Source organism: Podarcis tiliguerta (assembly GCF_965153285.1).
Source record: "Podarcis tiliguerta genome assembly, chromosome: 2".
Classification (NCBI taxonomy): Eukaryota; Metazoa; Chordata; class Lepidosauria; order Squamata; family Lacertidae; genus Podarcis; species Podarcis tiliguerta.
In genome coordinates, this window is record NC_139535.1 from 71,186,780 (window position 1) to 71,203,378 (window position 16,599).

General features: G+C 45.3%; 1 protein-coding gene across 1 annotated transcript; it reads right to left on the reverse strand.

Moving 5' to 3' along the window:
• Positions 1-516: 516 nt before the first annotated feature.
• Positions 517-10,753, reverse strand: MSX2 (msh homeobox 2). The gene is made up of 2 exons (XM_083430983.1): positions 10,171-10,753; positions 517-2,659 (listed from the first exon to the last, which is right to left on the reverse strand). Exons 1-2 carry the CDS (start codon positions 10,514-10,516, stop codon positions 2,235-2,237), a joined length of 771 nt encoding a protein of 256 aa, XP_083287109.1. The 5' UTR covers positions 10,517-10,753; the 3' UTR covers positions 517-2,234.
• Between the last annotated feature and the right edge of the window lie 5,846 nt (positions 10,754-16,599).

Below are 16,599 nucleotides of genomic sequence, written 5' to 3' on the forward strand. Positions count from 1 at the left end.
CTTTGACCCGAGAAAGATAGCAGCAATCATATACGCACTTAGTTGAGACCAAGTCCTATCATAGTGAGTGCAGCAACGAGCAGCAAGAGGCCAGCTCTGTCACCACTTTGAAGGGAATCAAAAAATTATCTTACTCTATCCAGAGAATTGCTACTTACTAAGTGGTGTAAACAATGAGTAACTTTACCAAAGCCAGGTATGAATGAAAAAGCCAAAACCCCAGTATTGATAGTCTGTATTCAGTAATGGAACATTACAACCCCACACAAGTCTACTTAGAAGTAAGTTCAATGGGTTCTTACTCCCAGTGAGTATAGGACTGCAGCCTAAATGAAGAGAGGGTCCATAAGATTTGCCTGTTTTATTTGAATTAATACCAACACAAATTTGTTTGCGGATTTGGCCTTTGTTCAGGCTTAAATTTCCGAAGAACTGAAAAAGGAGACACAAATGATAACAGTTTCTTTGGCTTCAAGTGTTTTAAAATAAATAACTCCAAGCACGGACAAACCCACACACAATTAAACAAGGTTTTTTAATTTAATTCTAAATAAAAGAGATAAGAAATAATAAATCTTCAATAAAATATATAAAATTGTACAAGGCATCCCTTTCAAAGGGATTTTAATATGCTGGGGGTGAAAGGGTAGAACTGAGCTAATGGATAAGGTTCACAACACAGCTTGTAGCGGGGCAAAAACAAAACAAAACTCCAAAACAAATCGTGTGGCCCTTTTTCTTTTATAAACATGCCAAAAATACATCTTTGAGAAGTCCTGTCTTCAACAGTCTGCATCCTCTATAGACACTTTACCATGAAGTTTAGCAATAGTAATAATAAAATAATTAGAATAATAAAAATGGGTTATTATAGTACCAAGTACACTAAACAGAACTCTTCCAGCCTGAAAAAAATATTAAAAGCCTGGGAAGGTGGGTTCTGTATTTAGAGTCAGAGGCACTATGTAGTTCCCATAGGTTTGTTTGTTTGTCTGGATCTATGGGTGTTTCAAGAAACATTTAAGCACAAATTCATTTCTATAAGCTAATAATGGTTAAAACACAGAATATTGCAATAAAAACAAAACAACTTTGCAACACAGTTTTGATAGTCTCTCTGCACATGAATGCAGACGTGTACACACACACACATGCACACACACACACTTCTGAAAAGCAACACCTCTTTTCTTCATACCTCTATTTTGTTTCCCCTCCTGATATCGTTCCAAAAGTCAAGTACTTGACTGTAAGTGGCAATTCTGAAGCAAACCAGGGGAGAACGGGATCAGGACAGAACTCTTCTCAAGCTCTCGGCCTGCCTTCTTGGCCACGGCATACATACAAACCCCTTATTTGATGTCTTATAAGCAAGAATAAACTGCAAACTAAGGATGAATAAAATTATCATTGGCATTAATCCTTTGCATAGTAGGTCCCTTTATCTGGATCAATCCCATTTATTCCAACGGAACTACTCTAGGTCAAATATTTGCAGACTGCCTTGCTGGATGGCCCAGCATTCTGCATTCAAGATACTCCAACTGCCTACACGTCCATTTAAGGCCTAGACTGCAACATAGAACCCAACCGGAAATGCAGAAACTAACTCCATGCCTCTACTTGAAAGTCTGCTTTTATTTCCAAAGTTGGTCTTAGAAATAAAATCCATGTTTATATCTAAATTTCCCCCACCAAGTCAAACAACACATGGGAACGTACCTACAGCCACATTTAAATGCGGAGTAAGCGCCGCTGAACAGGGTGGGACTTACTTCTGAGTAAACATGCATAGGATCAAGCTGCAGCTTTCTCGCCTTAAAGAATGAACTGCTCCTATTTTGAAAAACAAAACGTGGTTTGACACCCCACTGCAAACATCGCGGGGAAACAGAAATGCTGCGAAAATGCATGATTTAAGTATTGATCCCTTTCCCGCCCCGCCCCCATGTGCAGTATATAAACAAACTATATTACTTTAAGCATGTATGTTTTAAAAAAACCCAACCCTTCTCTTTCAGGATCAGATTCTATGTGTTGAGATCACACCTGGCTGGTTCCCCAGCCTGCAGAATACAGGCTCTGCTTTTTGTTTCAAACTCCTATAAACTTGATAAGGCACATACAAACATGCAGAAAAATGACCAGCAATTGGCTTTTGTACTGCACTCTTGAACTGGGCAAGATCCACCAGAAAGTCTCTGATTGCGCCGCTGCTTTGCTTTCTGATCTTCTTACGATAAATGGTACATGCTATATCCGACGGGAGTAGCATAGAGTCCTACAGGTGGGATGGGAAGCACAGGTCTGTGAAAGGGATAAGATGCTCCATAGAGTGAGGCCGCCTGGAGAGGGGAGTTGATGGGGAAAGGAAGGCTAAAGCCAGATGGCAACATGGGCTTGGCTGCCATTTTCAACTTCTCCAGCTCTGCTTCCTGCAGTCTCTTTGCCTTGGCCCTTCGGTTTTGGAACCAGATTTTGACCTGGGTCTCTGTGAGGTTCAGCGAGCTTGAAAATTCAGCCCTTTCGGCAATGGAGAGGTATTGCTTCTGGCGGAATTTGCGCTCCAAAGCCAACAGCTGGGAGGTGGTGAAAGGTGTCCGGGGCTTCCGGTTGGTCTTGTGCTTCCTCAGTGTACAGGCTGTGGGACTTAGGTGTCCTGGAAAGGAAAACAAAGATCAGTTACCAAAGCTGGGAGCGGGGGGGGGGGGGGGCAGTGGATGATCACTGCCAAATGTCACAAAAGCAGCTTCTTCTCTCCTTTTCAGTGTATGGTAAAAGGTAAAGGGACCCCTGACCATTAGGTCCAGTCGTGGCCGACTCTGGGGTTGCGGCGCTCATCTCGTTTTATCAGCCGAGGGAGCCGGAGTACAGCTTCTGGGTCATGTGGCCAGCATGACTAAGCCGCTTCTGGCGAAACCAGAGCAGCGCACGGAAACGCCGTTTACCTTCCTGCCGGAGCGGTACCTATTCATCTGCTTGCACTTGACGTGCTTTCAAACTGCTAGGTTGGCAGGAACCGGGACCGGAGAACGGGAGCTCACCCTGTTGCGGGGATTCAAACTGCCGACCTTCTGATCAGCAAGTCCTAGGCTCTGTGGTTTAACCCACAGCGCCAGCCTTCAGCGTATGAATGAGGTATAAATGATAATAGCAGTACAATTCTAGCCATGTCTACTGAGAGGCAAGTCCTGTTTAAATCAATAGCTCTGACTCTTGCGTACGTGGGGTGAGGGCCGCATGCTAATAGTTTAAAAAAAATTATGATGACGATGGTAACAAGCAGAATAGTCCATTACTGGCTGCACAAAGGCAACCAGGCCCAATTGTACCGCCTACCACCCAGACATCAAAACACTAAGATAAGACAGTTGGCTTAAGAAAAACGCATGAGATTATGTTTATGGGAGGGCAAATATGAAAGAAAGCAGAACACAGGAGACTCTGACATACCAAGAAGGACCCCTTTTTTAAAAATGGAAGATGGGAATGATACGTTAAACTTTAAGAGGGATAGCCTATATTTCTGCTTATAATGTGGATGTTTGCAATCTGGCTGTAGCAGACACATGTTGTTCTGTGAAACTACTGTCCCCCCTGTTTAAAAAATCTGATGGGGGATCAAAGCAATGATCCATCTATTACATTTCTTTGTATGCTTTAAATCAGACATGTCCAACTTTCAAGAAACTGATCTACTCCCACTATAAAAAAAAACTGACGGTGATCTGTTGAGCTTTTTTTTTATAAAGGAAGTCAAAGTTGTTGAGCTTTTTGGGAGAAATTCAAGATTTTTGGGGGGTATATCACAATCTACCTGTTGGTCCTCCCTGCTTTAATTCATCTACGCAATATATCCTAGTTCAGGTTTTTTTAGGAGGGTTCTTTTTGTCTTCCTCGTCTGAAACCTTCAGAAGCTCAGCTAATGTAATGAAGACAGTACACAGGGATTCCACACACACACCCCAAAATAGTAGCCTGTTTGGAAACTATCCTAGCTATTTTGCACATCACCTAGCAGCAGATTTGGTATGCTACCAGGCATACACTTCGACAGGGAGCCACACTTGATTGCAGGTGCCTGAGGAGTCTGCATGTACTATACATGTATTTGTTACATTCACATCTTACGTTTTAAATTGTATGCTTAAAGCATCTTGGGTGTACAGATAGAAAACAGAATAGAATAGCTCTCATGCAGTGAGGATCTTAGAATCGACCAAGCAAGTTTTACACATATTTTAAAAGCATTATTGCATGCTCTGCTGCTGTGCTCTACTCCTAGCACCAGTAGGAATCCAATGGGTATTTGTTTCTGTAAGGCAAGGGTGGGCAAAATGTGGATCAGGATTTACTGAGAGATCTCTGGGCAATTTCCAGTAGGTGGTTAAGGGTTCCCAAAGACCAATTATTTAGTAATAGCAACAGCCACTTGCCCCATCTGCTGAAATAAGAAAACTAAAGAGGAGTAGACTTTTGCGTGAAAGGACTGTAAGCTCTGTTCTTGTACTGAAAACAAATCCCTGAGCCCAGACTGTTCTTTAATTCTAATTGTATGTCCTTAGCACTTGGTTCTGGCGGGCAGATCTAGTGAAAAACAAAGGAGATCCGATAAGCTCACGTCTGCTGTAAGGGATACAGAGATTTAAGGTGAGCAGATGGAGGACTGTGAAGGTACACTGACAAGCCTCATATCCTTAACAACAGTCAACATGGCAACAATGTTGGCTCCAGTGTTCCCGAATGCTATGAGATGTGATTACTGTAATATTACAGCCCACCTGCATCCCCATATCACTGTCCAGGCCTTTGCAGAACCTCATGGAGAGCTTTAACGAAAAATCTACTGCAAAGATACCATCTTAGTGAAACAAGACTGTTGCCAAAACAGTTGGTCATCCTTCTTTTGTGCAATAATGCCCTCTATGTATGGTATCCTAGCGAAGAGTCCTACAAAAAGTTTAGGGCATCTGAAAACCTCTGGTCAGAAAATCAGGTGCATAACATGCCCCCAATGCGCTCATCTTAGTAAGATCTGGAGAAGCAAGAACTTCTAGGGGCCCTTACTGAAGTGGGAAGTGGAACATGCTACTAAAGGAATGAGTTAGTAGTGGCTGTGGGTTTTTTTATTTTTAAAGTTTCATATAGGATAGAAATAAATGCATCCTCAGCCACTAGTTGTTATGATTTATCCAGCATGAATTACGTATTTTATCAGAAAGTTTAGCTGAAGCTTTGCCTGAGGACACGGGAGTCCGACAGGGTTCCCCCCACACTGTGACTGCGCTAATTGCCAAGCCTTTCATTGAAATCAATGGTAGACTTGTGATCTGGGAGCAAAGTCTTGACTGCTCTCCCCACCACCACCATTTTAGATCTCTGTATTCTAAGCCAGCAACAAAAAATGTAAAAGGAAGTCGACACACTGATTCAACATGTACTTTTTATGACATATGCATATATATGTGTGTGTGTGCAAACATCTGTAGCTAATACAGGCAGTGGAATTTGTTTCATATCTTGTTCCATTGCAACAGTAATAGTCCCGAATCTTTTTAAAGCATAATTTACATTTCAGTAGCAGGGCTTTCAGGGCTCAGCAAGTCTATGAGAAAAGCAAGGGAAAGGCATAAATAGGAATTGCCAGCATCAGAATCCTAAGACTGTATTCAACGTGAAATTAGCATATACTGTTATTGGGACTTGCAAGTACTTGTGATGAACATCACAAACTTAAAGAGACCACTTGGAAATTTACAGTATAATTCTATGTCTGTTCACTAAGCACTTTCCAATGGGACTTACTCTTTAATAAGCTTGTTGTTTAGGATTGCAGCCTCAGAATTTCAGAATAGTTTTGTGGAAAATATTGATTTAAGAGGCAAACGCTGTCTAGAATAGAATTAAACCTAAGATTGTTTAAATAGCTGGCACATGTCAGAATAAATGGTACTATAGTCACAGTAATGATTTGGAAGGGATAATGTTTTGCTTCTGATTTTTTCTTTTTTTGGTCTTTTTAAAGGAGGTGATTTTTTTTTTAGGGGGTGAAAAATACAGTAAAGTTGAGCTTGGATATGCATTTATGTGTCAGGAAGCCCCATTTAAATCAATGGGGTTGATTTCTAAGTGTGTGCATGCATGCAGAGAAGGGGTAGTGAGAGTAACTTCACTCACAGCTTTATCCCATGCTTATGTTAGGATCGTGCTGTAAATTAAGTTTTACCCAGATACCCAGAGATAAGTGATTTGTAGCATGGCATTTAGGAATGACATTCATCATTTACATAATGCAACAAGTGGGTTGTTATTGGAACATATTAAGAGAAGCATTCAGTCTTTCCCAAGCCCTAACTAATTAAAGCACATGTTGATTTGCTAATAACTGTCACACATATTTGTGGCTGAACAAAGATCATAATTAGAAGGCTTATTTCTATAGGCACAACTAGATATTGCTCAGGAAAACAATACGCTCTCCTGAAGTTCAGGAATTGCTTTTTTGCAAACCGCATAATCTCTTTAAGGCGCCGTGAGAACAAGTTTCAGTGTCTCCCAGGAGAATTATTCAGTAATACAGGAGCACGGAGTTTCATGGAAGCGTATCCCCACATTAGTGTGCATAGGATTGCAGCTTTAATAAAGGAGGTTCTATTAGGCTTGTATCCTTGGATCTAGATGTGAAGAAGGGCAGATTAAATGCCATTTGTTTTAAGTGGTAATAGGGAAAGCACAACTTTTCAATCTGAGAATATTTGGAAAAATACTTTTCCAGATAATGGGTGCTCTTAACTTTTGCCTTTAACAGGAACTTTCAAAAATACAGTATTACAGCTGCTGTGTCAAGGGGGAGATGCCTATACTAAAATCTATGTAATAATAATAATAGAATGATCTCCTAACTATGCGTACTGTCTGTACACCTAGAAAACCTTAATCCATTTCCCCTTTATTTCTGATGAATTTCCCCACTCTTCCTTGTCATGTGGTGCAACAGTTTCAAAGATATTGAGAATCTACAATGTTAACTTTACTATCACCATACCCCTATACATTTATACAGGAATAGACCATATTTTGTACTCTAATATCTTACTTGTCCATTTTAAAAAATCCACATTCCTATATCCTCTCCTTTTACTATTTTCTTGACTTTCATTTTATTTTATTATCCAGGAAAGATATACTCTCAATAGATAACCCCTATTTTTTCATGTGGAGAATAAACATGTTTTGGAGTCAACCAGACCTGAGACACTGTCTAGAACAATTTAGTAATTTTTTCTATAGATGCTGAAGAGTGGCAGTTCCACTATTCAGAAAGATCCTCTGGGATTTTTTTTCACTCCCTCAACTTTTCTTCAGTCGGAAACGCATTCCATTGAAATTTCCATTGCAATCAGATGAACTATAACTTTTAAGTGAAATTGTCTTAAGATGGGAGTTGGATTCTTTTGATGAGTGTTCTCTTAACCCAAGTTGGCTTCATGTCCTGAAACCCAAAGGCAGGCAAAAGCACCACAGACATGAAATAATTCTGTGGAAAGCTATAAACAAATACACTGAAATTCCAGTGGATACTTAAATATGCTTCGTTTTGTTAAAACAAACCCACACTCACAAAACCCTTTGCCAGCTATTCATATTTAGAATTACACAGTTTCTGATTGCTTAGAGAAACTGGTAAGAAGTCTGTGGCTGCAATCCTAATGCTACTTAACTGGGGATAAACTCCATAATAGCAAGTCCTGCTGAATTCAGAGTGGACACGGTTAGGCTTGCACTATCAATAATGATATTCAGATTTAGAATAAACAGCAATTTTCTGGCCTTGGGGTGGTCGTGGTCAGTGTGTAATCCTATGCCAGTTTACTTGGGACTTAAGTCTCACTTAACTCAGTGAGAATGACCTCTGAGCAAAGGTGTGCAGGATGAGGCAACATGGCAAGGGAACGCAGAAAAGAAAAAGCTAGGCCTTGATTGCCTTTGGGGGGGGGGGGGAACTTTACCAAATGCAAGCGGAGAAAAATCGGTATAGAAACAGAGATGATGAGAACAACTCTTCCTAGCCACCCATTTCCCACCATCTGGGGGGGGGGGGCGGAATATAGCAACTTGTACTCCGATTCAGCTTAGCTGGAAGTAAACTGCATCAAAAGAAAGTGTGCGGTGGAAGCTTTCAACACATTTGTTCTGGTACAAGTTTTTCATGGGACAGATCCCACTTTGTGGTGGATGAAATGAACTCTGGCCTATGATAGCAAATGCCACAACAGACATTTAAGGTTCCATCAGGTTCTTTGTTCGTATTTCTATTAGTGGAATTTATTTCCAATTAAGCAGAGTATCAATTTACTATTTTTCTGCTGCATACAAAATGTTTTCCGAGAGAGGAACAGCTTCTGGGGGGAAATATAGGTGTTACTATGGCCACAGTTACCCATTTAGCATTAAAAGAAACAAGGTACCTTCCATTATCAACACCACCACCCCAATATCCAAAGAATGAGATGAAGCAGAGGTGGGTTGCGATAAGGACAGATGTGTGCATGCTCTTGCACAACAGTATCGAGAACTCTGTTAGGAGCGTAAAGAGCAAATCGTAGAAAATGAAATAAAGATGGATCAAAGGCGTTAAGAAAAGCCATGGTTGGGGGCGAGGGAGGAAGCCACACTTTCAGACTCCAAACGGATTTCAGAATGTTTGCGGCAAGACTGACAAACAGAATAAGAGATCAAGATGAAAAAATATTTAAGGGTGATTGGAAATGTTTTGTTGACTGTATTTGGAAAATCACTGTAAGCATATTAAAAAGGTAACACTAGCTGAGTAAATTCAGCAGTAACCATTATTGAGATATAAAATTGAGAAAATGAAAATATAGGGATTAATTAGAATATGTAATGGAAAAGAAAATAAGTGAACCACGGAAAGGATGGGGGAAAGTCAAAACAAAATGTGTAATTGGTATATGGGTTATTATCAACTGTTTTAAGGGTGAAAATTATAAATAAAATATTAATAATAAAAAACAGGTTTCAGAACATTGGGAAACTGTCCAGAAATCTGTCCCAGGAAACCAGTGCTCCAAAACAATGTGGTTTGCAGAAACCTTCTTAAGCGAAGAGACCTTTGAAAGCCAAAGCGATGGGCGATGCTGTCACGGAGCGCATTTCCTCACAGCCTGGAAACTGCCGTCCAGGTTCAATGGAGCTGGCAGTTCTCGACTAGTGAGGAAGAAACAAGAAGGTTGATCTTTCCCGCTTCTATCTTCCCCATTTATTCTGTCCCTGGGCTAAGTTTGGAGGCCCTACATGGGCTCCATTGAGAGAGGCGCGCAGTGAAAGAGAGAAAGAGAGAAAGCCCGAGGTGCGCAGAGGAGCCGGAGGCTGCCTGCTCCGGCTGCTGCAGGTGCACCAGGAAAGGCAACCGAGGGAGATTATAAGAAACCACCGTCGATTCCCCGCTTTGCCAGGTTTTTGCCTACCGAGAAGACAGCGGGGGGGGGGGGTGTGAACTACTGCAAAAATTAAAATGACTGAACTAGGCGAGAGTCACTGAAAAGGCGTCGCGGCAGAAAGGAGAGATTCGACTGCGATCCATCATCCTGGGGGATGGGGGGAAACAGCCTAGACGCGGTAGCGCAAGACCAACGGCAGCTGGAAGGAGGCATGACTAATGCGGCGAGGAGAGGGTCGCTGGCGCTGGAACAGCCGGCTCTCGAGCCGTCTCGGCCGCCGGAGGTTTTTTTGGACAGTTCCGGGCGGGTCCAGCCTAAGGAAGATCGCGGCGGGAGCGCGCGGAATTCTTTGGTCATTCTTCTGTTCCTTACTGTACTTGCAAACCAAATGAAGGCTTGGCCGCAAAAGCTGGCTATGGGGTTGAAAGGGCTCCCTCCTTGTTCCCTGGAATCGGGCTTTCTGCTTCGCCCTGCAAAAGCGCCTTTCTCGAGAGTCTAGGTTGAGGGATCCGGCGCAGCGCCTCGCTCCCCTCCTGCTGCCCCAAAAGTTCGGCTATGGCGGGAGCTCAGACTGCGGCGAAGCGGCTGGTCCCTCGACGGCCGGAGAAAGAGTCCTGCTAACTATTTCCTCCCCTCTACCCACACTCCCTCCATCTCACACCCCCCGAGGGATGTTTTCCCTCGCAACCCTCCCGACCCCGAGACTCACTTGGGGGAGGGGAGTATCTGCCGGCCTCCGGGATCCACGACGAGCCGTCCTCGGAGTTCTCGGATTTAACCGACGACGTCTCGAAGGTTTTTGTAAGCCCCCCGGGGCTGGCCGCTTCCCTGGCGCCGTGACCCGGCAAGAGCAGGTTCCTGGAAGTGCCCAAGCCCGCCCCGTCGAGGCCGCCCCCGCCGCCCGTCTCGCGAGGGGGCTTCTTGTCGGACATGAGCGCCTCGACGCTGAAAGGCAAGCTGGACACCTTGACGGGGCGCCGCTCCTCGGGCCCGGCGGCGGCGGGGCCCTCCTCGTCGGACGAGAACACCTCCTTCGCCTTCGACGGAGAAGACATCGCGGCGCAGCTTCGCGACGATCGCCGCCTCGAGAGCTGCTGCTGCTGCTGCTGCTGCCGCCCGGCGTCCCCTTCGGCTGCTGCTGTCGCTGCTGCTGCTCCTCGGTCTCCCGACCCCTCGATCTCTCGCGCTCGCTCCCGGACGCACTAGCTCGGCTCGCCGCAGCCCCGAATCAGCCGAGCAACTTTTTTTTCCTCCCCTTTTTTGGGAGACTTCTGGCCGTTTCCTCCTCTGGGAAGTTGAGTAAGCGCGGCTCGGCCAATGGGAGGCGCCTCCCGGCCGTGACGTCACGCGCTGACTCACGCCATTGGCTCCGGACGGGTCGGAGCGGAGGAGTTTTTTTCTTCCCCTCCCCTCCCCCGCACTCTGCCTTCCTTTTAAATAAATTAGAAGTTAATGACACGGGCAGCGAGCGGAGCTGTGTGATTAGGGAGCTTTCCAGCGCTGTAACTTTGCCAAAACAGGAAAGTCAGCGGAGTAATTAGGGCCGATGATACGAAGAGGAAGCTCGGAGAGGGCAGATCCCACCCCCATCCTGCTCGCTAGCTCGCTCGCTCGCTCTCTGGAAAACTCCTGCCTTCCCGAAAGCGAAATCTGCCGGCCAGCAAGAGTCCTGGCCGGTGAGCCCTGGCAACCCAACGCTCAAGCGCGCACCGAGGCCCTGCGAAGGTCATCGACTTATTATATAATACTCAGATTCTCCCGAAATAAAATACCAATGAATGCCCCCCGCGGGCCATCTTGCCTGTTCCAGGGGCGCCAGCGTGGCGCGTTCAGGCAGCGATCGCCCACAGCCCATAGTAGCCTAAGGGGGCCCATCATCACCATCAATAAGATCTTCCTCCCAAGAAAGGGCATCGGGGGGCAGGGGTGTCTTGTAGGGACCCCAGAAAGGCTGGCAGCGATGGCACGTTTCACTTCCAGGTTACAGAGGGGCGGCTGGGTGGGTGAAATGGACGTAGTGGCCAAGGTTGTGTGCGCGCCTTTATCGGTAAGGGAAGCGGTCTCCGTTCCAAGCGCCCCTCCAGAACATTGCAAATCATGCTGGATAATAAACACGGGCGCAAGGAAAGTGCGCTTCCCAATTCAGACCGGGACAGATGACTTTTTATTCTTGGGAGTTGGAGACCCAACATTATTTTCCAGACAGGGCCTTTCAGATCTCTACGACCAGTGCTTTGAACGAGGTAAACGGATAGTCCAGACCAGCTGAGTGAACCGGAGGGGAAGGGGTGGAGCAGGAGCATCAAAAGGCAGACCATTTGGGATTTAATCCTCTCCAATAAACTCCTCTGCACAACATCTCTAGACAGTCCTTTGGATGGATCGTATTAGCAGTAAGGGAGGACTCCTTTACTGCTTACTAACCTCTCCCTGCAGCTGTAAGTAGTCTATTATAAGAGAACAAATTAAATGCATTGGAGAGGGACCGATAAGTCCTCCCCCCGCCGCCAATGATTGTTAGTAATGTAAATTGCAGGCGCCTAACCCTTGATGACAAACAGATGCATCTTTAATAAGCCGGGAGCCTGACTCTGCACTCCTTCATCGGCCAGCGCATCAAACAGCCTCCAGGATGCCCGCGTATGTCCTCGTCCCACTTTTCGACTTCATCCCATTTAAGCCAACGAGGTGTGTTAATTTTAAAGTGACATTTCAATTGCCAGCCCGAGAAAAGCAAATCATTTTTTTTTTTTGCTTCGTAATTAATTTAATGTCGTAATGATAGCAGCTTAATTATCCGTTGGTAACTATTGTTGGTTATTAAAACGTGGAGGGGTGTGTGTGTGGGAACTGAAGTGTCAGACAGGCAGGATTACAGCTCGGCTGCTCGGGCGATCGAGAGTCCCAGGTAGCGTTGAGGAGGAATCTGACGGAGGAAAATCTATTCTCTAATTCTCCTCGCTCATCTTCTGCAATATTTACAACGACAATAAATCCCATTTGCTTGCAATAACATTTCTTTTCGAGTTCCGCGTGGTTTGTTTAGGCGGGGGGGGGGGTGCGTGTGCGTAAAACAAATGTAAGGCTGAAGTCCTCCCGTGTTCAGGGAGGAGAAACCGTGAAAAATACACAACTATTAACCCTTGATAGGCTTAACATCAAAAAAACCCCTGTCGTTTGTTTCTGCATCACTGATGCTAGCAAAAGTTTATTCTAATTGTTCTTAAATGTTGTTGCTCTTTCCGTGCTTGGAAGTGCATGGTGAAATGAAGGATGGGGGGACGGGGACGGAGGAGCTTTTCTTGCCTACCCCACCACTTTGTGTCCATCAGTCCGTCACTTCCATTGGGACAGGCGGACGCTGTACTACATCATCTCTAAAATCTACTTTTAGCTCTCATTATTTTCCCGGCGTGGTCGTTAATATTTCTTCTTAAAAATGATAGTTAGGTACCTTCAGCCAGGTACCAAGGATTACTGCTTCCGCCTTCATGAAAGGGGCTCTCCTGTCGAGGTCTGCCGGAAGCTTTTAAGTGATTGTGTACGTGCATCTGCTGGGGGTACGAGAGACAGTCGCTCTGCTTTGAAAACCTAATCTATCCCTGCCACCTCCACTCTATTCCCACCGCAGAGTCGCTTCTAATGGCGAAAGGAACGTCGTTTGGGGTGCAGCCCGCTTTCCAGTGAGACCATGATAACATAGCTGTCAACATTTCCCTTTTTTAAAGGGACATTCCCTTATTCCGAATAGGATTGCTCGCAAGAAAAGGGAAAAGTTGACAGCTATGCACGGTAATGTTGTAGCCATTGATTTGCAAGGTTCTGGGCTGCCCCTTTCGAATTCTTGAAGGGCCGTACACGCAAAGGCACATCGACTTCCAGGGTCAAGAGGAAACGCATGAAATATCGTAATCCTACGTGCTCTTATTTTGGCGCGCATCTCACTGAACACAGTGGTACTTAATTCGAAGTAAACGTGCACGTCAATAGGAACCTCCCCTCATATGCAACCTGGAATTCGGAACCTCTGCACGCCTGCCCTTTATATTTAGTTCGAGTGGAATTTATTTCCGCGTTTGCAAGCCTAGGTCAGCGACTTTTGAATTCTCTTTCCTTCCCATTTTGGCGTTTGCACGTTTGTGAGTTGTTTACTTTTTATTTTATTTTTAGTGCCCCTCAAAGAAGTACATGCATCCAGTTCTGCAACTCTCTCCTGCACGCACACCCAATCTTTCAAATGCCATTGACTTGAAGCGTATTTTAGGATAGGTGGGTAATGGGACCCACAAAGGCACTATGATTCGGATTCCTCCATGTAAACGGCAGAACTTTAATTATTTGGGAAGATGCTGTATACTGTCGTCTTCTTCCTTCTGTATTCAGGTCCACATTTAGCCTGTCAAGTTGCAAAATGTGCAGAAAGTGAAGGGGGCGGAGAGCGAGAGAGACGGAAAACAACTCATTGTCTGGTCAACTTGTTAAAACGCCTACCTTTGCTCTTGTGCTCGGTACCCCCGGATTCTCCTCCCCCTAATGACAGGTAAATGAGAATTGATGAAAATCAGGAAACAATGTATGTAAACAGGGAACAATGAAGCGCAAGGGCCGATCGGCCGAAGGGCTACAGATAATTACACCGAATAAATGCAACGTTTTTACCCGGGAAGAATAGAGGCAGGCTTGGGGTTAGGGCACAGTGACCTGGTTTACAAAACTGGGCACGCTGGCTGCAGGCGGCTTCAGACGGACACGTGAATCCCTTTTTCAACTCTAAGCAGCTGTTTCTTTCTTTCTTTCTTTCTTTCTTTCTTTCTTTCTTTCTTTCTCGCTACTCCTATTTAGCTTGTTCTCATCTCCCAGTCTCATTGAACCTAAACGTTTGATTCTGAGTTGTTTAATACTCTCTACCCTAACCCATTTCTTGAAATGAAGTATTTCGGTGGCTTGTATATGTCCCATGGGGAGAGAGAGAGATTAGTGAGAGGAGAGCCAATACAATCGGACGGAGAGCAGTGTCACCTGTCTGCAGAGTCGCCTGAACGGTCAGCTCCACGCAGGCCTCACTGAGTGCAATGTGCATTTCCACCAAGCTCGTGTGTCTAGCTAGGACTACAGGGCGGACTCGTGGGAAGACTTTCCAATGGAACTTGCTTGCTTCCCAGCCTCTCACAGTTCCACGGGTTTTAAGCCCAAAGCCTTGAGAGATCGGGCTGTTGGGATCTGTTTAAACGAAAATCCATCCTTCGCACCAGGATGGCTAATGGGACATGTTTTCCTTGGAAGAGGGGTTTCCTTTTTCCCGTAGGGTGTGTTTCCTGCAACTCCAAAAGCATTACAGATCTCTGTGGCCACTAATTCCAGGGATCAATCCTGTGTTTGTTTGTCAAGTTAGCAAACCTGAAAATAGCCGGTGGGTTTTGCGCTTTAGGATTAAAAGTCGCAGGCTGCAAGCCTAGGCAGGCCTGCTTGACCTCGATAGGCCTTACTTCGAAGGAAACGCGAATAGGCAAAAGGTCCCGGCTTGTTCTCCCTGACTTTTCTACCGGTAGTCTGCCGCTTTTCCACATGGAACAAAGTCTGGTAAACTGGACCTAGGTCGCTCCTAGTCTTTAAACTGGATTGAAAGCACAGGGAAGGTATCAGAGAATGAAAAAGGACAACAACAGCCTGGATATCTTGATTTTATTTTGTTTAGAATTGAGGGAAGGAGTATGACTTAGTCGTGGCTGGGTAGCAAAGGACACCTTTCAAGAGACCAGCAATATTGCCTAGGGGCAGCAGACCAGGATCTCTGAATATCTATGGCCTTCCAGAGATAAGAAAGATCTGCGCATCTGAGATCAAAGAGATCCCCTCGAATATTCATAACCATAAAGCACCCAGGCTATTAAACTGGACCCCACAGATTTTGTTGTTGTTTTTCAATGAAAACTTTTCAGCACCCACATTGCAAGTTACTTATCCCCATAACAATTCAGATAAATCCACTGCTGCCCTGCCATTTTTTGTACTCTACCCAATATAGAAAGAAAGAAAGAAAGAAAGAAAGAAAGAAAGAAAGAAAGAAAGAAAGAAACCTAGTAGATAATGATAGTGACGGAGGTTCTGAATCTTTAGGACTGCTTCCCCAATCTAAAGTGCTGGTTTTGACCTATAAAGCTTTAAACCAATCAGGACCGGCAGCACCTCAAGGGCTCCCCCTCCCCATAGAAACCATCTTCGACTCTGCAATCAGCACCTGAGGCCCTTCTTCCTGCGCCTCCTCCACCTGAACTCCCAGGGTGGCAACACAAAAAGGGGCCTTTTCTGCAGTGGCTCCACTTTTTGGAATGCTCTCATCTGGGAGTCTGGCCTTTCATTATATATACTTAGGCTCTAGGGCAAAACATACCTTTTCAACCAGGTCTTTGGCTGATTAATATTCTACAGCCTTTTAAACGTTTTGTGGGATGGGGACTTTTGTTTTGTTGTTTTAATTATTTACTTGTGTTTTTCTCTTGTATTTTATTATGAGAACCACCCTGAGATCTTTTGATGAAGGGTGGTATATTAATATTAATAATTACAGTATTAACCTCTGGATCGGCCTGTGCGAAAGGATCAAGCGCAAAGCTCACCTACCCCAATGGAAGGGGACGTATTCTGTATCCCCGTCCCGATGGCAATAATTGACTCTCCTTTTAATATTATTAGAGCGCACAGTGCGAAGACCCTTTAACAAAGGGCAGGAAAGGATCGCAAGATCACCACAGGACCGTTCAGTGATGCGACGATCCTTCAGGTGGTTCCTTCTCGCAGAGAGAAGCCACTGCGAGGGCCAATCTGCCTTCAATATCCCACGGGCACACGGAGAATGGGTGGGTGAGGGGCTCACCCGGACGGCCCCTTCTCTGCTCCATGACACCAGCTGGGAAATATGCGCCCTGCTCCGGAGTCTCTGCGGCTGGGAAGCCAGGAGGGGCGAGGACGAAGGGGGAGAGCGAGAGAGCGAGAGCGAGAGGAGGGCGGGAGAGACGCTGCAGACAAACTGAGGCTGTTTGCAGGCGCCAGCAGCGGGGAGATGAAAGAGAAACTCCTGGGGGAAGTGGCTGTGCAGTTTGACCGGCTCCAGAGAGAGCAGAAGCGGCGGCCCGTCCCA

Bases quoted from the DNA above. Each gene is read 5' to 3' on its own strand.
- MSX2 (XM_083430983.1), bottom strand. From the start codon at position 10,516: ATGTCTTCTCCGTCGAAGGCGAAGGAGGTGTTCTCGTCCGACGAGGAG. The intron at 2,660-10,170 runs GTGAGTCTCGGG...TTTCCTTTCCAG, and splicing joins CAGATACTCCCCTCCCCCAA to GACACCTAAGTCCCACAGCC.